General features: G+C 50.9%; 1 protein-coding gene across 1 annotated transcript; it reads right to left on the reverse strand.

Moving 5' to 3' along the window:
• Positions 1-15,854: 15,854 nt before the first annotated feature.
• On the reverse strand, positions 15,855-23,341 carry SCN4B (sodium voltage-gated channel beta subunit 4). Its single transcript, XM_063311219.1, has 5 exons — positions 23,147-23,341; positions 18,167-18,327; positions 16,701-16,947; positions 16,333-16,462; positions 15,855-16,001 (listed from the first exon to the last, which is right to left on the reverse strand). Exons 1-5 carry the CDS (start codon positions 23,178-23,180, stop codon positions 15,911-15,913), a joined length of 663 nt encoding a protein of 220 aa, XP_063167289.1. The 5' UTR covers positions 23,181-23,341; the 3' UTR covers positions 15,855-15,910.
• Positions 23,342-25,157: the final 1,816 nt, after the last annotated feature.

Genomic DNA, 25,157 nt, shown 5'->3' on the forward strand with positions numbered 1-25,157 from the left:
AAAGCACACATACACTCACTCAAGGAAAAAAAGAGCTGGTTCCAAAGGATAGATTAGACCAGCCCTGGCATGTTGGGACAGCACCAGATGTTTAAGCATCCCTGAGCACTTGGTCCCAGGCTCTGTGACTCCTTCCTGGGCTGGCTTATGGGGCCTGCTGTCTCAGGCTGCAGCTGCTCCTGGTGCTGCCTTTCCAAGCTGTTTTTCTCTGGGAGAGCTTGCTGCCAGAAGAGTGCAGAGTGCTCAAAGCCATTGGGTTATCTTGACTCCCCGGTCAGAAAATGCTACAAGCGCGTCTCATTCCATGGTTAAATAAAGGTGAACCAGGTCCTGATCAGCAATAGTGCAACCCCCATAAATTAATGAAACATAGCAGAGCATCAGCAATAGAAGTCAAAGCAAAAAACAAAACAGGGAAAACAAAATTACACTTCTAAGGCAGAAAATATGTTTTTATAAATCGCTACTCTCATGAATTCCAAAGCAGCCTCCTGAGATGCACTTACCGGATGTGATAAAACTTGAAGACAAAATTAGGTCCTGGAGGAAATAAAATAAGTCGAGAGACAGTGAGATGCTGAGCACAAGACGCATTAATACTTCCTCCCCTGGAAAACTGCGGAAGGGATGGTGGACGGAGTCCTTCGCAGCCCTACTGTTTTAGTAAGGGGGGAGCCTATGCAGCCCACACGTAGTGGGGGGAATGCTGTGGAGGGGCAAATCTTCCCCCTTGACTCACCTTCCACTTCTTCTCTCCCTGCCATACACAGCCAACCCCTACCCCCCACCCACCCATTAGCAGCTGCCAGCTGCACTATCACAGGGGCTACATGGAATGAGGCAGTGCATGCTTGAGTAGGAGTGGAGCTGCAGGGGTCACACAAAGATATGGGCCAGTTCCCCTCGCACGCGCACACACACACACACACACACACACGTGCAAATTGGGCTACATTATTAAAAATCTGATTTCAACCATTGGACAGTCTGCAGTGGTGATAGGTCTATGGGGCCCCAGTTGGTCTCCACTATCCAAGGAATGTGGTGGACATCTCTCTTCCTTAGCCTGCCTCAGCTCTTCCACCCTCCCCTGCCAGGACTCCACATGGGCAACAGTTGGGCTGGCTGCAATTCCCAACAGCAGCCAGCATCTTAACAGCTGGGCCCTTCCATGTACAGAGTGTACTTCATGCTCCTCTGCTGGTCCAGCAAAAGGGAGGCAGAGTGCTGTGGGATGGAAATTATGCAGCTGAAGTTGGTCTTCTCTAAGATGTAGCATCAGTCAGAATGACCCCTTGCTTGCTGCTAAAAGTCAGTCCCCAAGCAGGCGATTTTCCTGGAAGCAATCAGGGCACCTGGTTCCTGCATTGCCAATTGTCCCTAAATTCTAAGGATTACCAACTGCCCTGTCCTTACATCTACTACTCCTCAGGCTGAAAGACTCCTGCCAATTCTGCTGCACCTCCCAGCATACTTACTGTTCCAGCACTGTCCTTCCCGGTACCACTTGACAAGGACATAGCCAAGGACTCCAAGGATCAAGAGGGAGAGGCTGACACCAAGGATCAAACCAAGGATACTGACGGACTCTCTTCCTGCAAAGAAAATAGTAAGGTCTTGGGAAGATGTGGCAGTCAGCTGTTTGACACCAGTTCCAAATGAAAGGCCCCTGAGGTTTCCCTGCTGTTGAATGAACAGCCTGGCGAACCTGACTGCCCTCCCAGGCAAGAGCAAGCCCTAGCTGCAAAGCCCCTGAGGGGGATGATGTGGACAACGGTGCTGTGGGGAGGGCGGCAGCAGCAACTCCGCATTTCCTCACCGGTCCGCTAGACGGGCTGCCGGAACAATACCAGGACTTTGCAGATGTGTTTGGCGAAAAGGAGGCGGATCAGCTGCCGCCGCACTGCAAAACTGACTGTGCCATAGAGTTTATCCCTAATGCACAATTGCCTAAGCCAAAAATTTGTGCCATGACCCAGAAGGAACTGGCAATGCTACGAGAGTTTGTCGACAAAAATCTGGCTAGGGGTTTTATTGAACCAGCCAATTCCCCGGTAGGTGCTCCTGTTCTCTTCAGACCAAAGAAAGATGGAACTTTGCGGCTATGTACAGATTTCCATGGATTAAATGCAGTATCAATATTGAATAAATATCCCTTACCGTTAATCAAAGACATGTTAGCACATCTGACGAAGGGGAAAATATTCTCCAAGTTAGATCTGAGGGAGGCATATTTCTGCATTCGCATACGGGAGGGGGATGAATGGAAAACTGCATTCAATTGCCCTCTGGGCTCTTTCCAGTATAAAGTGTTACCTTTTGGGTTGGCGGGAGCACCTGGGGTCTTTATGCAACTGATCAATGAGGTCTTGCATGACCATTTATTCAAAGGGGTCTTAGCGTATTTGGATGATGTGTTGATTTATACTGAAACAATGGAGGAACATGAAAAACTGGTGAGGTAAGTGCTCAGCAAGCTGAGAAAGGCTGAACTGTATGCTAAACTATCTAAATGTGCATTTCATAAGTCTCAAATTGACTATCTGGGCTACAGAATTTCTGACAAGGGTATTGAGATGGATCCAGCTAAGGTTCAAGCCATCCTGGAGTGGGAGCGGCCACGTACGCGTAGGCAGCTCCAAAGTTTCCTGGGGTTCACTAACTATTATCGGCAATTTATCCAGGGGTTTGCCGAGATAGCATTGCCTCTCACTGAATTACTCAAAACAAAAGGGTTGGGTGATACCTGTTGAGGTTTTCCTACTAACGATTAAGACTGCTATTGTATCAAATCATTTTGGCCAGGTGAAGGGGTTGTATTAGATTGTCTCCTCTCACGTGCTTCATGCAAAATAGCCTGGGGGGAGGAAACCTGCCCGGACTTGTTCTCACTTCCTCTTTTTTCTCTGCCGGCAATGTAGGCAAGCAAGGCTTGCTCCAAAGGGAGCTAAGTCCTTTAAATGTTTTGCTTTTGTTTTTGCTTTCTGTAAATAAATTATTTTTATAGAAATGCTTGGTGTGTGACTTTTTTGACCTCTCCTGGGCTAAAGGCTTTCCCAGCATCTGCCAACAGGTTATGTGCCCAGTAAACAACGCAATAAAACCCAGAGAGAAAAGAGAGATCAGCTCCACACCTCATGCACAATTTAAAGGCAGGTAGCAAAGACCTGTGAAGATTTTCTTTGGAGCCACCTGGAGATTTTCCAGCAACTGCCGGTCTGCAGGACAAAGAAGCCAGCTGAGGTGACTTGCAAAAGAAGGAAGAAGCCATGGCTACCTCCCAGCCCTCAGCGATGCCTCTGGAGCGCCTATCAGAGACCAACTATTTGAATTGGGCCCTGAAGATGGAGATGTATCTTTGCAGAGAGAATCTTTGGCTGCCAATTGGTGAGCAAACCCCCCAAAATCCCAGTGCTGAATGGCTGAGACAGGATGAGTGGGCTAGAGCCACCATTATCTTGGGAGTTGAGGACAATCAGCTAGTCCACATGCGAGGTGTGCCGTCTGCAAAGCAACTTTGGGACTCTTTGAGAGACTTATATGTAAAGGCAACAGCAGGGAGTAAAGTTACTCTGACAAAAAAGCTGTACAGAGCCTACCTTGCAGGAGAAAGCCTTCCTGAGCACCTGCATTATATTCAGCAGCTGTTTGTTGAGTTGCAGGAGAGAGGAATGGAATTTACACCTCTCACAAAATCATATATCCTCCTGTCCTCACTAAATGAAACGTGGGACACGCTGATTTGTACCCTGGAGGCTATGCCTGAAGCAGACCTCACCCCATCGTATGTTACACAGCGCTTACTCGCTGAATGGGAGAAGAGAGAGGAAAGATCCCCCCACATCTCTTCTGGAAAGCTGCAAGACCAGAAAATGAGGGAAAAGAAGGGAAAGGAACCTGAGGCCACAGCGCTAGCAAGCCAGCGATGCTTCACTTGTGGTTCAGCTGGACATTTGCAAAGAGACTGTGCCATGAGACCCAAGAGTAGAAAGACAGAGAAGAAGAACACAAGGGCAACACAGAAGAAGGCTCTTCAGACAACCCAAATTGCACAGGTTGCTGAGAAGGGTAATTCTGATGTATGGGTGTTAGATTCTGGGGCCAGTTGTCATTTATGTAATTGTAAAAGCTCTTTTGTGTCACTGTCTAAAACTGAAAGACAAAGTGTATCTTTGGCTGATGGGTCTGTGACCAAAATTATGGGACAAGGTGACTTGTATTTATCCTGCTTAGGAGAAACTGTAAAAGGTGTGTTGTATGTGCCAAATTTACAATCAAACCTTTTATCTGTGGCACAATTGGCTGCAACAGGGTATATCATAACATTTAAGAAAAATGGTTGTGAGATACGTAAAAATGGGAAATTGTGTGCTACTGGTATGTTAAAAGACTCCTTGTACATTGTGCAAAATGCAAGGAAGCCAAGCTGCAAGGCTGCAGTTGGCAACACACCATATCATGACCAATGTGTACACCTGATGCACAGGAGATTTGGTCATGCTAATTTCAAGTATATAGCACAAATGCCACAGCTGTGTGCTGACCTAAAGATAAAACCCTGTGATAAATACTTAGACTGTGTAGTTTGCAAAGAATGCAAAACACTAAAAGCTCCTGTGAGTAAGCACAGTGACAGAGTTACAACTAGACCTTTGGAAATTGTACACTCTGACATTATTGGTCCTTTTGCTCCAAGTCTTGGACAAGCAAGGTATGCAATGACCATCATTGATGATTTCTCAAGATACACATTTATCTACATCTTAAAACATAAAGATGAGGCATTTGAGAATTTTAAAAGTTTTGTGACATGGGCAAATGGAAAATTCCCTAGGCCTGTATCTGCACTCCAATGTGATAGAGGAGGAGAATACTTTTCTCACAAATTCAGAAGGTTCCTAGTGGAAAAAGGGATAGAACAAATTCTTTCTAACCCGTACACCCCTCAGCAAAATGGTGTTGCTGAAAGAAAGGGCAGAACCTTGCAAAATGCGATGGAATGCATGTTAAAAGATTCACGATTATGTTTTAAGTTCTGGGGAGAGGCAATATCGACTGCCACTTATGTTCAGAACAGGTTGTATAACTCTATGATTCAGGACACTCCATTCCATTTGTTTTATGGTGTGAAACCAAAGGTAAGCCATCTTAGAGTGTTTGGTAGCACTGCATGGGTTCACATTCCAAAACTGCTTCTCAGGAAAGTGATAGGAGTCAAAATTTAAGCCCTGTATTACCTCGCAGATCTCAGAGGAGTAATAAAGGCGTTCCTCCATCACATTTTCAGGCTGAAACAGTAAAGGCTTTTCACATATTCACAGAACCTGAGTCTTTAGAACAAGTGAATGCTTTACCACCAGAGATTGCACAAAATTGGCATTCTGCCATGCAACAGGAATTAGCATCCTTGAAAGAAAATAAAACATGGAAACTGGTAAATCTACCTCCCAATGAACGCTGTCTGGGTTGTAGGTGGGTTTTCAAACTGAAAAGGGATGCTGATGGCAAAATCCAAAAATATAAAGCAAGGTTGGTTGCAAAAGGGTTCACTCAAAGGAAAGATTTAGACTTTGACAAGACTTTTGCACCAGTTACTAAAGGTGAATCAATTAGATTACTCTTAAAAGTTGCTGCACTCAAGGGAATGTCAGTTAACCATTATGACATTCAGACTGCATTTCTCTATGGTGATTTAGACCACAGATTATACATGCAGCAACCCCCTGGCTATGAAAAAGGGGAGACTCTAGTCTGTGAACTGCAGAAGTCAATCTATGGGTTAAGACAAGCTGCTAGATCCTGGAACCAAAAAGTAGATGAAAAACTGCAGAATTTTGGTTTTGAAAAAGGAAAAGCAGATCCCTGTGTATATATGAAGAAGGACAAACAAGGCTGTATGTATCTGTGCATTTATGTTGATTTGCTGCTGTTCACATCAACAGAAAAACAAAGGCTTGATTTTGAAGCCTGCATGAAAAGGCATTTCACATTAAAAAGCCTTGGAATTATAACAACCTAGGTTTGGAAAAACACAGGAAGAAGAATGGTAGCTTTCTGTTAAACCAAAGGGGAGATAATGGTAAAGTAATGTGAATGGAAAGACATATAAAGTCAGAGAAGATTGGTTTGCATCTTAATCTATAGTGTAAAAAGGGGAGTGTTGAGGTTTTCCTACTAACGATTAAGACTGCTATTGTATCAAATCATTTTGGCCCGGTGAAGGGGTTGTATTAGATTGTCTCCTCTCACGTGCGTCATGCAAAATAGCCTGGGGGGAGGAAACCTGCCCGGACTTGTTCTCACTTCCTCTTTTTTCTCTGCTGGCAACGTAGGCAAGCAAGGCTTGCTCCAAAGGGAGCTAAGTCCTTTAAATGTTTTGCTTTTGTTTTTGCTTTCTGTAAATAAATTATTTTTATAGAAATGCTTGGTGTGTGACTTTTTTGACCTCTCCTGGGCTAAAGGCTTTCCCAGCATCTGCCAACAATACCCGAAGGGTAAAGAACCCTGGGGTGTTGCTTAAATGGACACCTGCATGCCAGGTGGCTTTTGACAAACTTAAACAGCTATTCACTGCTGAACCCATTCTGCAACATCCCAATCCAACCAAGCCTTTTGTGGTTCAAGTGGATGCCTCTGACTTTTCCATTGGAGCACTCCTGCTGCAGGCAGATGAGTCGGGGTGTCTAAAGCCCTGTGCTTACTTATCCCATAAATTTTCTGAGAGAGAAAGGCGGTGGCACGTTTGGGAAAAAGAGGCTTTTGCAGTTAAAGCTGCTTTAGACACTTGGTGCCACTTGCTGGAGGGGGCTACCTACCCTTTCGAGGTTTGGACTGATCACAAGAACCTTGAAGTGCTCAGCGTGCCTCGGAAGCTCAGCCCAAAGCAAATCAGATGGGCTCAATTCTTCAGCCATTTTGATTTCAAGTTAAAGTTTATTCCAGGAAAGAAAAACTTTCTAGCTGATGCCCTTTCCCGCTTGCCCCAGGATTCAAGCTCTGTTCCTGACATGGTGGGCATATTATGGACTGAACCCCAATTGGGTATGGCAGCTGTAACTCGCAGCCAGACTCGTGCACAGCAGCCCGTTTCACTTTCACCCCATGCAGGAAGTTTGCCAATTCCCTCTAACTTGCAACAACAGTTTCTCTCCAGATTGAAATCTGACACTTAGTTGCAAGCGAATATGAACAATGTTACTTTTGACTGGGGCTTTGCTTGGAAGCACGACCGTCTCTATGTCCCTGACGATTCGCGCAAGGACATTTTGCTCCGTTCCCATGATGATAAAGTGGCTGGTCACTTTGGGTTTGTGAAAACCCTCCACTTGGTTCGGTGCCAGTTCTGGTGGCCCACGCTAAGGCGTGATGTCAAAAACTACATTGCCTCCTGCCCAGTGTGCGCCAGGTCCAAAAGGAAGGTTGTCAAGCCCCAAGGGTTATTGCAACCCATGGCCAGTCCCTTTCACCCCTGGGAGGAAATTTCTATGGATTTTGTCATGGATTTACCTCTGAGCCAGAGGAAGACTGTGATTTGGGTTGTAAAAGACTATTTCTCAAAACAAGCCCATTTCATTCCATGCACTTCTATTCCCTCCGCTCAACAGCTGGCCCGCCTCTTCCTTGTACACGTGTACAGACTCCACGGGAGCCCCGCCCGTTTGGTGACTGACAGAGGCACACAATTTACTTCCCAGTTTTGGCGGGCTTTTATGAAATTGGTGGGCACTAAACAAGCATTGTCCACTGCGTCGCATCCTGAGACTGACAGATCTACAGAGGCACTTAATTCCACACTGGAGCAATATTTGCGTGCTTTTGTTAATTATCAGCAGGACAATTGGGTCAATCTCCTGCCCTTTGCTGAGGTCGCCTACAACAATGGAGTGCATCAAAGCACCGGGCAAGTCCCTTTCCGTACCGTATTTGGCCGAGATTTTGTTCCCATTCCTGAGCTGCCTCAACCAACATCTCCTCCCTCGTCCCCTACGGATTGGGCAGCACATTTGGGGGACTCCTGGCCCAAAATCCAACAAGCTCTGGCAGATGCCCAGGCTGCTTACAAACGCCACGCGGATACCAAGCGGGTGCCACAGCCAACTTTCAAGGTCGGGGATAAAGTCTATCTCTCCACCAAGTTTATCAAATCCCCTCAACCCTCTAAAAAGTTGGCACCCAAGTTCGTCAGTCCTTTCCCTATTGTGGGCCAAATTAATCCTGTTACATTTAAGTTGGATTTGCCCATAATCTTAAACATTTGCACCCCGTTTTTCTTTGCCGCCTGCTCAAGCCTTTCCACCAATCGGATCACTGGCACCCACAGCCTTCACCTCCTGCACCCATTATGATTGATGGTCAGCAACACTTTGAAGTCAAGGAGATTCTTGATTCTCGACTCCGTTCTACCCTGCAATACCTTGTCCGTTGGAAACATTTCCCTCATTCTGAGTGGGTTGCTGCCCGCGATGTTCACTCCCCTCTTTTAATTGCCCGTTTTCATACTGCCTATCCTGCCAAGCCTGCTCCTTAGTTTAGTTTGTTTAAGGGGGGCGGTATGTCATGTTCATCGATCCAATGGTCTGGGTACATCGTAACGTTTCGCATGTCAATTTCTTGATCCGTGTCTGTCATTTGCTGGGAGGGGAATTTCAGCAGTGCCGGGCTGTAATCTCCTTACTGTTACTGAGGAATGTATGTTTCGGTTATTGCATGTGTTCAAGGTTGCTTTCCCAGGCCGATGTGCAATGGTTACCAACACCTGGGAGGGGGTGGTTGCTATGGTGGGGCGAGGGGCGGGATCGGGTTTGAAGCGGGGGGGTTTAGTTTGTATTTGGCGTGCTTTTGGTCATTCTCAGCTTTCTTTCTATTTGCACACTATTCTTTCAATAAATCAGTTTTCATTAAGAACCTGCTTGTGAGGCTGAGTATGTCAGAATAGGCAATCATTACAGGTGGTGTGTGAGGCATTCACATCCATGCACGCAAGCATCTGTGTCTGCGTGTGCTCATTGCCTGCTATGTGGTGTCCTGCAGGGGTTCTCAGGATCCCTCATACCACGGGCACATGGACAGGGCCTCCCAGGGTGGTCAGCCCAATGGCCCAGTTGGCCTAAGGGAAAATCCCTTTGCAACCCCAGGATTTGGACTTCAGGCAGCTCCCCAGACAGGGCCAGAGGAGCAGCCACTTCTGGCAGATGACTGGCTAAAGTCCTTGTCTCGCTGCTGCTGCTGCTGCTGCTGCTGCTGCTGCTGCTGCTGAAACAAGGAAACCTGAGTCCACCTGCTTTGCCTGGCCTGCACACAAGGCCCGCTCATTTGTCTGAAGGAGAGCCCCACTTCCAGCCAGCCTGCCCTCCCTCCTGCCAGCCAGCAGTCTTCCTCTGTTAGACCCATGCTTAAAGCCCACCCCTGGTGGGCCCCTGCTGCTCTTGCCCCATGGTCCCTGGTTTGTTGCCCTCTTGACACTTACACTCCCTCTGTGGCTTGCATCCATTAGGCAGCCAAGGGGAGGTGGATCCACCATCGGCTTCACTACCCAAAGTCACGGTGCCTCCTGCCGCCCTCTGCCACCCTCCTCACCGCCAACAGAGCCATCCCTCCAGCTGCCAAAAGGTGGTAGCAAAGCCTTTCCAATTCTCTGCCTCTCTGCTGATCAGAAGCAAAAAGCCTGAGTCCCTTTTTCCCTTACTGGGCATTCCTGAATCTGTGCATAGCAACAGATTAGTGCACCTGAGCAGGTGTTCTCCCAGAGAAACTCAGTCCCAAGGGCATGCCCTCCTCAATCCCTCCCCGTTCCCCCCAATGCTGGCAGGATGCAGGATGCCAAGCGGAAGCCTGGCAAAGGAGTAGTCTGTTATGAAGGGAAGGGGGGCCAGTCCACAGGCAACCCATTCACACAAGGGGCTCAAACTCATTCAAGCCCCAGTTGGCATCCTGGCACTGACCTCTGTCTGAACAGAAATGTCTTCTTGGGAGCCTCCACGAAGCAACTCTGCAATATTTCCTGATAGCAATTATTTAATTACTAGTGGAAAGTAAGATGCCCTCTCTTATCCTGGGAGTTAACAGCTCCCAAGGAAACTCAAGGTTTTTTGGGGGGTTGGCTCCTCTTCGTTCTTTCTTTCTTTCTTTCTTTCTTTTTCTTTCTTTTTCTTTCTTTCTTTCTTTCTTTCTTTCTTTCTTTCTTTCTTTCTTTCTTTCTTCTTTCTTCATGTCTCTTCCTTCAATATAAAACTTCTAAGAAGGCCAACTACATCATTTGAAAACACCAGTTTAAACATATAGTATAGCAATAAAATGATGCCCAATAAATGTTGAGAAAATAGCATTTTCATTGCCAATGGGAGTCAAGCAGAGCAGGTGCCATCCAACTGTGCTCATGCAGAAGACCTGAAATGCTCTTTCCTTGGCTTCTTAAGGCTGCCACTCATGTGCATGGCATCTGACGAACCTCTTAAGGAAGGATGAGATTTTACGAACTGTAATGCCCCGATCCCCTCCTGAACAGATGTGCCAGGTCAAAGGCAGCACCTTGAACTTCACCCTGAGACAGTGTGGAGGGAAGGAGCAGAGAACAGAAAGAGCAAGACTGACACCTACCGGGCAAGCGCAGTCGGCAGTCGATATTCCAAAAGTGAGTGCTTTTCTGAGCAGCATTGTAGATTTGTATACAAGGACTGGTCTTGGCCCTTCTGGAGGACACAAACCCCTGATGCCAGGCCGCCTCCATTCAGGATACTGCGTTAGCCCTTGGGGCCACTTGGGTCCTTCAGATAAGGGCAAAGTCTACGAGTATCCCCAGTGGGTCTGTTGTCTTTCAGCAGACATTTGCCTTCCCAGTTGAGCTCCCCACCAGGCTCACCATTTGTCAGTTCAGAACAACTAACGTCTTGTTCCACTCGAAGCAGGAGAGAATGAACAACTGAATGGCATCATAACTCATCCAGAATTTCTGCTCATCTTCTTCCCAAAGTTTCATCACATAAATTCAAGGCATCCTGGAGAAAGAATCTTCTGCTACCCAAGCAGTTGGGAGACAAAACAGACCCAAACGCTTCCTTCCAAAGCCAGCCTCGTCAGCAGGAAGGGAATCCCTGGAGTGCAAGCTCTGCAAGTCCAGGGCTCGGCCCTTGAAACATCACAGAATCCTCCTGCTTCCTTGCCCCTTCGCCCATCAGGGCAACCCAGATGCAGCGCAGTGCTAAACCTCAAGAAGCCAGATGGAAACCTTGCTATTCCTCAGATACTCTGGGACTCCACCCCACCCACCCACTTACCCATCTTCGGGAGCCTGTCCTCATCAGAAAGGGCCCAGCCCTGAAACCTCAACCTTTACCTGTCATTGCGGAATCCAAGGCTTGCCCACAGCAGGTCAGCCAAGGCTCTTGCCTGGGCCAAGAGGGCTATTAAAGCAGCTGATCCCTGGGATGTTTCAGCGACAGCGGCAGCAGGCACAGGGAGTCTCTTGGAATCATCCTCCAAGGCGCCAGTCCTCCTGAGCTTCGACTAGCAAGGCAGGGAGGTGCTCCCTCAAAGGCAAGGGCCGACACTTAAGCCCAGCTACTGGAGTTGACACGGTCGCCTAGCAGCGCACTCCCAGCGCTGCTCTTAGGCACCTCCCCTTCTTGCGGCCCAGGCAACCAGAGGCTGAGATAGGGAGAGGGGGATGCCCAACCGCAGCTTCTGGCAGAGAGGTTGCCAGCCATGGCCGGAGCTAGGCAGGCATGGAGAATGGGGGCTTGGACCTTGCTGGGTGCCTTTCCAAGATGTCCCTGGTGGGGGTGGCCTGCCCACCTCCCATGGCTGATTGGCTGATTGGCTACAAAGAGCAGATTCCATTGTGGGAGTCCAACCTGCCCTAGTTGCTTTTCCTTCCCCAATTCAACACGACCAGCCCAGGGCTCAGCTCTGCCGGACCTCTCGACCACAGGAGCCCGCATCTCCCCCTTGCTCAGTTAATCAATCCTGGCAATCGTCTTGGTCTTGGGGAAAGAAGCCCTCCCTGTCTCTGCCAGGAATAACTTGAGAAATGCTGCGAGGACCGAAGGGGACTGACGGCGGAAAGGGTGAATTCCTGTTAGGGATCTGTAGAAAATTAATGAAACAGAGCAAAATTATGCATAGAAAGTCTTCCCAACAGCGTCTGCCTGCTGAGGAGCATCAGCCCTCTATTATCACCCAAGGCCAAGTACAGGCAGCACAAAAGAGAGGCGTCCCCTGCCAGGCCCGCCTCCCTGCTGCTCCCGGCTGGGCTCGGCTGGGCTCGGGGCGCGCATGCAGCGGCTGCCAGCCAGGCCAGCTGCTTCCGGGGAGCGGCGGGGGATGCTACGCGGCAGGCGAGGAGGCTTTCTGCTTCGGCCGCCTTCCTGGAGGGTGGCGGAGGACTGCTTGCTTCGGAACGGAGCGGGCAGGACGGGAGCTTGGCAGGCGCCCCAGGAAGAAGCGCCCCACAATCCCCGCCTAGTCGAAGGCCTCGCCCGCGCTGGGACATCCGAGGAGCGGCTGGGCTGGCTGCTGGCGCGCGCGCGCGCGAGCGGCAAAAGCTTCCCTTCGGAAATCGCACAGGCCCGTCCGTCTTAGTTCCTCCAGCCCGGTCTCTCCCCCCGCTAGTCAGACGATCAGGGCGAAAGCGGGAGGGAGGAGGGCATTTCCCGGGGTTGGTCTTGCGCTCCGCGAGGAAGCCCCTGGAAAGTAGCTTCGGGGGCCGGCGCGCTATCCCATGACTCAGGCGTGGCTGTGCCGTTTTCGTCTCGATACAACGGGACGAAACGGGCGCAGGAGCGCTTGGCGCGGGCGAGCGACGTCCTCCTGAAAGCCCTTCGACCGCCAAGCGCTCCGCCCTGGCTCCGTGAAGCCGGAAGGGGAACCCCGCGAAGGCTGATCGCAGGCCGTCCCCCAAGGCGGCGGGGTGGAGGAAAAACCTTCCGCCCGCTTGGGAAGAGATGGAGCTCGGCCAGAGGTTACGCCAGAATACCGTACGCTGAAATGGGCTAAGGAGCAGCCGCCAGACAGGCCCGCAACTAGGATTTGTGTCACCCGGGGCAAACATGGATTCTGGCCCATTTTGGCGCCCCCTCCAGCGCTCATTTTGGTGCCTCCCCAGCGCGACGCCCCGCTTCCCCCCCCCCAACCCCCCGTTGCGACCCTGCCGCCAGAACCCGGGAAACGGATCCCGCTGGCTTTTCAGAAGCGCCGCTTTCTTCCTCTGCACCTCCTCCTCCGCGCCCGCCGACCCTCCGCTTCGAAGCAGAAGCAGAAAGTCTCTCCGGTTTCGGCAGAAGCTGGAAAAGAAGATGGTTTGGGGCAGCCGCCCCCCACCACACCCCCGAGGGAGGCCAAGCCGGGCAAGGAGGGGCCGCGGCTTCCCCATCGGCATTGGGGCGGCCACGGGCAAGCTCCTCCTCAGCAGGAAGGGAAGGAGAACAGATTGAGCATTGGGGGGAGCTCTTGCCGTCGCCCGTCCTTGCGGGAATGTTGTTAGGAGTCCCGGGAAGGGAAACAGGAGAAGGAGAGGTCCCTTCCCCACAGACGCTGGACCCCAGAGAGGCATCAAGCTCTCTGCTTTCTTCGATGCGTTTGTCATCTTGGTTTTATGAGTCTTCTTTAAGAACTAGATTTTACTAACTCTAACTAAACTGGTCATTGAGGGCTAGTCCCTTGGGAGTGTTGTGGCCAAAACCTGGCTCACCTAAAGCAACCAAATCACTTTGAAGATACAACATAATTTTATTAACATGCATACAGTATGCACTGTCCTGGACTTTTGCCAAAGTAAGGCGCACCACACCGAGGAGCAGAACCATCTTTGTTGCAAGGATTGTTGGGTACCTGCTTTACAAGAAAGAGGGGGCCCGGACGACGGGAAAGCAAGGATGTCTGTGGATGCTGAGAGGTCCTAGCCCGGGGGGGGGGGGTCCTGGTCGGTGTCCCTGGGGCGAGTTCTGTTATTAGGCAGACAGGCCTGTTGGGGGCAGCAGAAGCCCCTGGGGAAGCCCTTGTGAAGGAGGTAGACCTGGGCTGAGGAGGATGGAGCCTTGGGGGCTCCCGCCTTGCTACTGCACTGCAAGTTCCTTCTTGGGGCTGCCCTTCTTGGGCTGTGAGCTGGTGGGGAGGCTTCTAGTCTTTGGTTTAAGATGGGCTCGCAGGGGGGCCTTGACTGGGCAGGGAGGCTCAGTTTGGGTCAGAAGGGATTAGGCAGAGAGAGGAGCCGGGTGCAGTCTCCATTTTGTCTGTTAGGTGTATTTTCTCCACTGCAACACTGCGGCTCCCAGCAAAGGTGAGCAGCCCTGAGCAAAAGCAAATCAGGTCTCATATACAGTACCTTTGGCCCACTGCATTGCAGAGACAAGATGCAGAAAAATGCAGACACAGTGGAAATTACAGTGTGGCGTTAGAACGTTTTAAATAAAACCATCCATGTGACCTTCTTGCTATTTATCCCTTCCTACTAGGTCAGCTTGCTAGCCATACTGTCTTTGAGATGTGCCCAGCGAATAGACTGGGCCACAGGTTCCTGACCAAGTCGTCTCCCTGTTGCCCCTCAGGGTCAATTCAGCTTGCTGTGAATGTTTTCGTACAAGGGCACTTTAAGGAGTTCATATGTAGCGGGAGGAGGGGCATCTCATAGATTTGGTAGTAGTGAATGCAGCTAACATGTATGGGGGGGGGTACCTTTTACCACCACAGGAGCTAGCCCTGGTAATGCTTGGCCTTGTCCACCTAAATCATACCTGAGAATAAAGAAGGAAACCCAAAGATACTGCCTCCAGCAGAGGGGCCCCCTAAATTAAGCAGGGTGGGGAAACAGCCTGGCCAAGAAGAGCCTGAGGTTCCAGGCATCCTTTGGGTGGGCTTGTAGTCTGGAAAAGGCTGCGAGCCACAGAGAGCCAGGGGGGCTGGGGTGAGCAAGAGGTAATGGCTCCTTGACACAACTGGCTTGGTAGCATGTCCATCTGAGCTGTAGGCAACAGGGAGGGCATGTGCTCCTTGCATATTATGGATGGGGCATTAAATTGGGCCATGGAGGAGCTTCAGCAATAAAGCCCTGGATATGCTGCTCCCATCACACTGCAGGTAAAACAGCAACTCAGCTCCCTCAGGCACAAGCAGCAAGGAGACCAGGAAATGAGCAGGCAGGAGAAGAAGAGAAGCTCAGAGGAAGAATCTGGGGTGTGGCAGGGGGCACGTGAGCAAGGGCAGCCTGAGGCCAAAAGACTGTGCAAAGAAGATGCCCCCTGGCTCCTAAGGCATCACTGTACACCTGCGCTGCTCTCTTGCCAGGAGGAGGCCTGCAGGAAGACCCAGTCCAGGTGCAGCTCCCCCGATCCTGAGCCACTGGAGCAGGTAAGGAGACCCTACCCAGCTCCACTGGGCCTCTAGAAGGCAACCGCTCCACAAAAGCAGTGCCTGCCTCCGTCCCCATAAGGATGAAGCACAGAAACAGAGATTCAGCAGAGGAGCAACAGGAACAGCTCCTGGTTTCAAGATGTGGTTAAAGCACACCCACCTTCCTGCCCCTGCCCCTTCTGCCCTCTACTCCTGAGGCAGGAAGGCAGCATTTCCACCCACCCAGTAACCCTAACCCTGACTGCTCCTCGTCAGAAGGAGAACCAAGTCTTTGGCCTAGTGCCCATCTACCCCATTTTTGCAACTATGTGGCTTCTTGAAGCTGAAGACCTGCATGAGCCCACAGTTCTGTGCCCTCATCCCCGCCACCCCTCAGATCGTGAACAGCACCATGCCTGCCATCCGCCTCTGCCGTTTCACCCAAGAAGAAGCGCTTTTTGCAGCCAGCTGTGGAACATAGTCGTGTCTCAAGTGTCGTCATGTGAAAGAGGGTCCACTCCTCCCAGAGTCCCATTGTCTGGCAGGTAGGCTTGGAGGGCTGGATCCCAGAGACCTGCAGTTTGTGGAATCAGGCCTTTGGTGCTGACTTAGAGTCTAGTTTGGAGCCAGGCAGTCCGTTCTCCGTGTTCTCGTTTGCTGAAGAGCTCACAAGGCACTCCCTGCAGAGGACAGAAGAGAGGCTAGCTGTGTCTGTCCCCGACTCAGTCCTGCTTCACGCTGGAGGGTGGGGGGGTGTCCCAGGCAGGGCCTGTCCCTGGGGCTGCTCCTCCCCATGCCATCTAGCAGGAAGGTGAGGCATCTCAGGGGCTCCACAGCCTTGAGGCATCTGCCGTGTCAGGAGGGCAAGCCCAGCCCTGCTCTTATACTGAACCTCCTGTCTGGAGAGCCAGGCTGTCCTGCCCTTCACTAGAGGGGCTCCTCCTGAGCCAACCACAATGGGCAAAAAGAAGGCTGCTTGCCCACACTCTGCCCAGGGCAACACACACTCACTTCTGTTTCCGTGTCTTCTTGAGAATGAAGAGGACCAGTTTCTTGGCCAGCATGATAAGGATGAGGAGCCCAATGGCACCACCCGCAACAGACAAAATGATCAGCGTCAGTGTGTTGTCAACCTTCTCCACTGGGGAGGCAGAGAAGGCAGTGAGGGCCAGCGAGAGAGGAGCCTCCTGCCTGCACTCCCAAGTCAGGGGCTTCCCCCACATGATCCCAGCCAGCTGATGGCTCAGGGGAGGACCTCACCCAGACCCACTTCCACAGTCCTAACCGCAGAGCTGAAAAATACAGCCCAGCCTCGTTGGCTGCCTCAGACTGTGCAAGGTCCAACCCTGGCCAGGGCCCCCTGCCCAGCTGCTACTCACACTTCACAACCACCTTGAGCGTAAAGCTGCCACTGTGATTGGCGTCCTTCTCCTTGGGGTTCTTGACCAAGCAGGTGTATGGCCCGGAGTCCTCAAAGTCTGCATCCAGCAACAGGAGGGAAACATTGAACTCCCGGTTGTCCTTGCTGAGCGCCAGGTCAGGCGGCAACATGTGCTTAAGGTCGGATTTGTACTCTGCATAAGGCTCTGGCTTGGAGTCTTTGTTCTTTATGCCCCCTTTGAATATCTGCAGCAGGTGAACACCAGTGAGTGAAGACATGGCCCCGAAAACCTTGTCCCAGTGAGTTAAGGTGGAACCACCCAAGGGAAGCTCTCTTCCCCATACAAGGACTGCCCAACACAGCTCACCATGCAGTTTTCTGGGGGCATCTTCTCGACAAAGGTGCTGAGAAGGTGTCATGGTGAGATTTCTTTGAGGGTGAAGGCCAGCTAGGGGAAATCCTTCCCACTCTTCCTCCCCTGCTGGTGCAGATAGCTGTGCTGTTAGAATGCTGTTGCTTCTGAGCATAGCAAAACCAGACTTTTCTCTGAGGGCTAGACATTTTCCCTTTCCCCTCCACACACAGACCCCATTTCTTGGGAAATGGGTGGGCCATAAATGGGGGACGCTGTGGCTCCCCTCAGGACTGGGGAGCTAGACTGCTTCTCCCTTCATCCACAAACCATGGAAGAGCACAGGAATCACAGGGACTAGACCCTGGGCCTTTACAGCTCCTGGGGCAATAAAGAAGGAATGGATCTTTCTTCCTCTCTGGGTGTTCTCCATGCAGACCAAGCACACAGCCCAGACTTTGCAGGACTGGCAAACAGAGACAGACAAGGCTGATGACTTAGAAGAGCCTTTTACTTGCTATTGATTAAATGTGAAGGCTACTTTCAAGATTGTTAATTATCATTAATAAAAGCAACCAAGAGTCATGTGACACCTTAAAGAATGAAGAATTTATCTCATAAACATTTAATAGTATAGGGAGACCTTGCTTAATGACTGCCCTGTTCAGCAACAGTTTGAAGTTAAAATAGCACTGGAAAAGTAACTTTATGACCAGTCCTCACACTTATGACCATCACAGCTTTATTTACCGTCGCAGCATCCCGCAGTCACATGATTGCCATTTGTGCATTTCACAGTTGGCTTCCAACAAGCAGAGTCAATGGAGAAGCTGGCAGTAAAATTGCAAGCCATGGTCATGTGACATCTCGCTTAACAACCTCATTGCTTAATAATGGAGTTGCCAGTCCCAATTGTGGTCGTTAAGCAAGGACTACCTGTAAATGCTTTCATCTTCAAGGTGCCACAAGGTTCTCTGTTTTTGCTGTAACATGCAAGTTTTCTCCTTGAAATCTAACTTCATCAAAACGTCTTAACCCTCAAACAGAGCAGCCACATCAGCTTCAGCATCCCTCCCAGCCCAGCCCAACCAAAATCATCATAGGCCACACACTTCAGTCTGGTTGTGGCTCCATGTGAAGTTGGCTTTGTCAATGCCGATGCAGGAGTTGAAAGTACAGGGCAGCAGCACATTGGTGCCATTCTTTGCATAAATGACAGGTGCCTTGCCCACCGAAACCTCCAAGGCAAGGGTCCCACAGCACAGCTGAAGCCCTATGGAGGAAAGAAAGAAAGCAGGCTCAAAGCAGGGTCTCTGCTTATAAGAATGGGCAACCCTCCTCCAGGATTTGTGTTGCTGCTTGTCCCATCAGAGCCCATGGCAAGAAACTCAGAGCCTTCCCAAAAGAGAAAGCCAGCAGGACTCCTCTGGGTCCATTTCACCCAGAGTTCACAGTTGCTTCCTGGAACCCCCCTACATCTTGGCCAGGGTTGTTTTTATTTAACCTGATTTTTTTGGATCAGACTGACTCTCTTCATACCAGGTGTGTGTCTCATCCTTGCCTTACTTGGAGAGGGCCTGCCCAATGACAACATCAAAAGTCTACGGCAAAGTGAACACACACCAATGGCATTCTATGTACAGGTGGACCCTGGTTCTCCAAAGCCAGCACGGACAGAGAAGAGGGCAAAGAGCCATCTTCTCTAGTAGCTACTGGTGGCAGAGCCCACCGTGCACCAGTTCCCCTCCAACAACTTTGTTCCTCAGCTTGCTTCCTGGCGCACGGCTTGCAGTCTCAATCCAGCGATTTTACTCATCTGAGAAAAACAAAATTTATCTCATGGACCCAACCCAGAGTTTTGTCATGACCACTAGGAAAGCATAGCAAGTCTTGAGCAAAAAGAATAAGAAATGGTACTTATCAGCTGGAAGGCCTGGTCATGACTTACCTTCTCAATTTTCAGAAGGTGCTTCCTGGATCAAGTGTAAGAACATGTTTATCAGAAGAACTGGATCTTTATTGGCACAATAGATCATTTTGTTCAAGCTACAAAACTCTCTGGTGACTAATGAAGAGCTTCTATGCCCTCAGTGGAGGATGTGATAATTGTATAAATTGGGCAGAATGCTGAGAAGGCCCCAACTCACCCAAAGTGTGCCTTCCAGTGATGCCACTGAGCAAACAGAACTGCCTGGAGGGAAGGGTAGCCCTACCTCTTGCAAGTCGATAGTAGAGCTATTTGACTCTTTAAAAATGGTAACTGTTCAGATTTCTCAGCTGACTCACTTTTTCCCCTCTTCAAAGCTTAACATACAGACTGAGCTCATATAACATGCTACACTGGGCTAAAACAGGTTGGCAGTTTGTGATATGCAGGTTACGGGAACCAGTTGCAACTTCAGCTCTGATTCCCAGTTCAAACATCTAAGCCCCGAACCCCACCCAAAAAAGGAGGGTTTCTTTATGTTGTGCTACCTGAAACTTAACCAAGGGCAGCTGTTGGAGCCCATGCAGCAGAGGAAGAGCTGCATTCCTGAAGCAGTCAGGTGCAGCTGGGGGGGGGGGTGGATACAGAGAAGAGTCACTTGTGCAAGAGTGTTCTTTCATGGCCCAAGGACTCTCAGGGCTTAGCTCCCAAATTGCTTTTCTCTTCCAGCACCTCCTCTGAGCTCCCTTACATGGGTATGAGTGAGCCCTGGTCTTGGCAGGACTGGCTGACCAGGTCATCTCATCAACAAAGGGGACCTGGGACCATGGCACAAGATGGGGGGCAATCTCCATTTCTGAGTCAGACACTGGATTACTGGGTGCCTTGAACTAAATTTGTTAATGAATAGTCTGATCATGAATGAGGACAGCCCTGGAAGAATCCCCCTCCCTAAGCATTGTCCAGCTGTGGTCCAGGGAGGGGAAATGACTGCTGTCTACTGGGAGCCCCTGCCATTGCAAGGAGGGCTGCTCCTCAGGGAGCCAGATGTGAGGCTATGCCAGAGGGACAAATTGGGGATGCTACCACTGTCCTCCATGCAAGCACAGCCATGGACTTACCCAGACTGTAAGTGCTAGTCAATCTGTGATTGAAGGCAGCTCAGGAATTTGTGTTCACCAAGACAGACCATGGCCATCATTGGGCAGACCCCATGCCACTACATCTTTTCCTGCTTCTCATTGTTGCTCATCATGGGTCCCAGCCCTTCCAGCATGTCAGGCCTGGACACCCAGATCATTCAAACTGGTAGCTAGCCTCAAAGAACAGGCTGCCATTCATCTGGATACAGTGACCTGTGCCATGTTGGGTTCAGGCTGTGTGTCTGAAAAAACTCTGCCCTGAGATGCCTTGCTGTGATGCCTACCAGAAGCAAACCAACACAGCCCCGTAGAGCTGTTCCTTCCTCCCCTTTGTAAAACACCATGGACAATGCTGTTAATTCTGTGGGGCCTTGGAAGTTCCAGAGGCTGCTGATGTCCAATGTAGTTGCAAGGCAGCCAGTCAAGACCTCATTTAATCTGCAGCGTTGGACACCTCTGGAGAATACAAGCCCAGGATGGCAAAAAAGCCACCTCTCTGATGGAGCTAAGCATGTGTCCTGGCCAATGCAGGAGTCCTCCAGTTCTTCTTTCCCACTCATCCATGTGACTCCATTGTGCAGAAAAAGCAATCCCAGGGGAGCCTCATCAAGGGCTTTGCCAGGCAGTCCTGCATGTCAGCAAGTTTAAAACTCCAGAGTAAGTGCTGTTCTTTTTTTCTTTGCTTATGTTAAAAAGGCATCACCCTCCCACTTTCCCTCCAGGAAAGCAACAAAACCACTTCTTAATCTGTCCCTTTACCTAAACATGAAGAGAGAAGATCAAGTCCAGCATAAATTAAGCAGGGCAGGAGAGTGGACAAGGACCTACTTTAAAGACTGGCTAGCCAACCAGCAGGTTCCAGCAGGCCAGAAAAAAGAGTTGGTGGCATTGGCAAGAAGGGGGGCACCGAGTTGGCTGCAGCTGCCCCAAGCAAGGCCCTCTCCTGCCTTCTGATCAGGAGCACCTCATATAATGGCCAAATGCTGGGTGGGCTCATGTCGCATGGCCACCCCACCCCATCCTTGTGAACTAGGCCCAGGCCAATACCACTGTTCCCACTCCCTGGAATTCAAGATAACCCTCCCACCCCTGGGGAGAAGAGCCAGCCGGGGTAGTCAGGAAGGGGTTGGACTGGGCAGCCCCAGGTTCCAATCCACTCTCAGCCATGGGTAGCTCACTGGGTAACTTTGGGCCCATCATTTTCTCGCAGCCCATCCCACAAAGTTGCTGCCATGGGGATAACCTGAAAGGAAAGACTTGGAGAAACTGCCTTCAGCTCTTGGAAGAAAGGCAGAAGGTACCTCTACCAGGCAAAATAAATAAATACTCAGTTCCACCCATCCAACTCTCTGAGCCAGTGGCAGCTTTTCCAGCTCAGCCCCCAAAGGGAACCTAACAGCAGAGCAACTACGGTGCGTCACCATGGATCAGTCTGATGTTTCAAGGAAGAAAGCTCACTCAAAGCTGAGCTTGGCGGCAGACCCAAGGGGCAAGTCTCCATTCAAAGGCAAGGATAGCTGCCCTCTCCTCTCTGAGTCAGCCATCCTCACAACCAAGAGCCTCTGGATCTTTCCTGGTTCAGGTGTCAGTTGTTCAGCCTCCCCCAGCAGTTGCTGGATAGAGGCACCAGCCCAGTGCTGGTCCTTGCCTGGAGAGTCATCCAGCTGCTCCTTGCAGCACAGAAGACTGGGGAGGTGTGCCATGATCCACCTCTTCTCTGGGTGCCCAAAGCACAGCCAGCCTGCAAAGCCAGGGAGCTCTGAACATTGTTGGCTGAGATGCAGGTGAGCTAGAAACAATTAAATGGGAATTGAATGGAGCAAGACCCCGCAAGGTGCCAAACCTTTGGCTGGGATCCAGCAGGTCTCTGGTGCCAGCAGATTGGCCAAAGCAAGTACGGTGGGCAAGGGGGCTACCCCAGGAGCCCTCTGTTTGTCTGAGGCTCCAAAGCAGAACAACTGTCTGGCCCCAAAGGGTGGCTTATTACCCAACATCCCAAGAAGTGGGGGGAGGGGAGACTTTGTAATTATAGGAAGATACCTGGACTTTTTTTAGAAATAATTATCAGGCACCACAAAACTCTCTGACTACAAGTATTTGCCATTCAGAAAACAAAAAAATCAGCTCAGGGCTGACCTTGCTAACATTAGTGGAGTGAGGGTTTTTGTTTTTGTATGCTTTGAATTAGGAACTCACATTCTCAGTAGGAGGAGGGAATTACTTTAAAGGAGGGAGAACTACAAGGCACATCTGGCTCTCCTGAATGCTTCTCTCCATGTTCCTTTCCAGAGAAAGGATTGGGACCAAGGGAACTGGAATCCAGGATGGGATACTTTCACCTTCCAGTTAAAGAAAACAGCATCATCTGTAAAGAGGGGGGAAGGATCCTCTTCTCTGGCTCCTCTGCCTGAACCCCTCAGAGCAACACGGGGACTCCCTCTCCACCCGCCGTTTCGGGAAGTTCAGAGTGACTTCGCCAGCGGAGATCCCTGCCACAAAGCCTGGAGGGGCTGGGTGGGGGGTGAGGAACAGCCTGCTGCGCTGAGGGTTGAACGAGCCTTCTGGGTAAACGAGGTTTTCTTGCAGGAAAGGCAATCTTACTGTGATGTCGTACTTACTCCATGGGCGTTTTCTAGGATTCTGCTCGAATCTTTAAAAAGATATCCGGGAGGGAGAGAGGAAGGAGGCAGGCAGAAGAGGCTGCCAGCTGGAGCAAAACGTCTCCGGACACGTTACAGCAAATGCAGAAGAAAATGTCGTTCTGCGTTTTCTCCCCGTCCCGCCCTCGCCCCGCAGGGGACGGTCGCCGAGCGTCGGCGGGATGGGGCCAAGGGAACTGCAGTTGTGCCGCGCAAGTGGAGAGGGGAGCGTTCCCCCCTTTCTGTCTGGGCCCTCGGGCTCGCGGCGCTGGGAGCATGCGAGCCCCGCACCATCCTAAGTGACTGAGGATGGGTGGGTCGGTCGGCTCGGCTCCTAGGCAACCGACGGCTTCGCCGAAGCTCAAAGCGGCTCCGCGTCCTTACCCAGCAAGGTGATTCCCAGCCAGTCCGCGGCCATCTCTGCAACTACTTGTCCGCCGCTCTCCTCGCGAGTTGACGCCGCAGTCTCCGCCTACCGAAGTTGCTGTCGCGAGTGACCGCTGCAGTTGCCGCTTCTGGCGCCGCGCACAGGCCGCCCCTTCCAGCAGCCGGCGGCCCAACAGGCAGGGAGAGGCGGGGGCGGCGTTCTCAGAACCGCCTCCGCGGCGATGCCAGGCCCCCAGCGGAGGCGCGGAGGGCTCCCGCAGCCTCTCCGCACAAGGCCTGGGGGAGAGAGCAGTCCGCCCCAAAGGCGGCTGCCTGCGTGCGCGCCCGCGGTGCTCGATAGACCGCGGGAGCCGTCGCGCCAAGACCTCCTGACGTTGATTGCTTTGGGCTTACCCTGTCGGAGGACCCAGGCTTCCCGCAGTATATTCCACCAACCATGGTTAAGCAAACTACGGCTCGGCGTGATGCGCACATTAGTGAGGGAATCTGTACCACCGAATTAGGCTTTAGGAGCTTCCAAGCATTCGATACGATCGCCGAGGGAGGCTTTCTGGAGGCGAAAATCATTTCCAGGGGCAGGCAAGGCTACACCTTTATCCGTTGGCTAGAATAAGAAGGAAGCCCTCCTCTGCCCGGCCCTTCCCAGCTGGCGGTGAATCCCCCACGGGCAGTGGGGAAACTGCCATTCTCTACAGTGGGGTATCTGGAGGCTGAGAAGGTCACCACAGATGGTCGGGCAGGCAGTGGCTCAAACCTTCCCAGCTTTCTGGCTGGGACCAAGGGAAGTAAGGGCAGACATGGCAAGGCAGGTAAATCAAGCATGGGGTGGGAAAACTGGGCAGAGAGAAGACTTTCCTTCTCACAGACAAACTTGGAGCCATTGCTGATGCAGAAGGTGGGAAGATTTAGGACTGATGAAAGGAAGGACTTCTTTCAGTTATGGGGAGTTGCTGGGATCTTGCTGCCAATTTAGCAAGGTTTAGCTTTAGAGACAGGCCTTTCCAGTCGGTATTTCAGGTTTTCGTGCAAGGAGCAAGTCATAGAGGACCCAGGTATCCATGGTAATTGAATACTTTCTTAAGTGTTTGGCAGAGTGATAAGGTCAGGCCTCATTTGGTTAACAAGGTTTAAGTGTTCAAATGACCTTATATGGGAAACCAAAACCATCCTGACTTGCTTGCTTAATTTGCATTTAAATAAGCCAGCTCTGCCAGAGCCAGCTCTTCCCTCCTCCTGTTTGTAGCCTCTCATTCCTGCTCAGCATGGGTGCATGTGCATGAGGTTGTAAACATTTTTCTTTGTATTTAAGAAGCTTTTGAGCCCATCCAGCTCTGGATGAGGAAACTGTTTATGTTTTATGCTTTCTTTAAATACAATTATTTTTGTAGGAATGCCTGGTGGGTTCTTTCTGATCTCTCCGGCCAAACCCTTCCAGCACTCTGACAGAAATGCCAACATTTCCATCCACACATTCTTATGTTCAGAACATAAGTGGATGATTAGGGGCTGGAGGAGGGGGAAGCCAAAGCCAAGCCTGCATCCATAACCTCAGGAAGGAATTTGTGGCCCACAAGTCAAGACCTGAGGAGGCTGGGTTCCAGCATCTCAGCTCTCTGGGAAGCAGCAGGGCCCAGCTGGTGCAGAGGAGATCAGCTACTTAGGACCCTTCAGTAGAGCTTGGAGTATCCCAAAAGACATCCAGACTAGGCCTTCCTCAGTGAAAGCAGTTCTTTGTGATAGATGGTGTGGAGATGCTGCAGTTATGGCAGCTTCCAAACCTCCCAGAGAATCATGACTCAGGGATTGTGCAGTGAAAGACCAAAAAAAAAAAAAGCTGTAAAGGTGCCAGAAATTCCAGGCAGCAGCTGGGGGGGGGGGGGGGGAGCTCTTACTGCATGGGAGGGAGGGGAATCGCTTTCCATGCTGCTGCTGCAGGTGACCACTGCAGAAAGCCAGGGGCACTAGGCCAGGAGCCTAGCCCCATTGGGGGCCTGGTTCCTGACCTGCA

This window comes from Candoia aspera, chromosome 9, assembly GCF_035149785.1.
Source record: "Candoia aspera isolate rCanAsp1 chromosome 9, rCanAsp1.hap2, whole genome shotgun sequence".
NCBI lineage: Eukaryota > Metazoa > Chordata > Lepidosauria > Squamata > Boidae > Candoia > Candoia aspera.

What these genes read in the sequence shown, in the direction of transcription:
- SCN4B (XM_063311219.1), bottom strand. Translation starts at nt 23,180, where the DNA reads ATGGCCGCGGACTGGCTGGGAATCACCTTGCTGG. An exon ending in GGAGCCACAACCAGACTGAA is followed by an intron (nt 16,948 to 18,166) that starts GTGTGTGGCCTA and finishes CACCTGCTGCAG; the next exon opens with ATATTCAAAGGGGGCATAAA. An exon ending in AAGAAGACACGGAAACAGAA is followed by an intron (nt 16,002 to 16,332) that starts GTGAGTGTGTGT and finishes TGTCCTCTGCAG; the next exon opens with GGAGTGCCTTGTGAGCTCTT.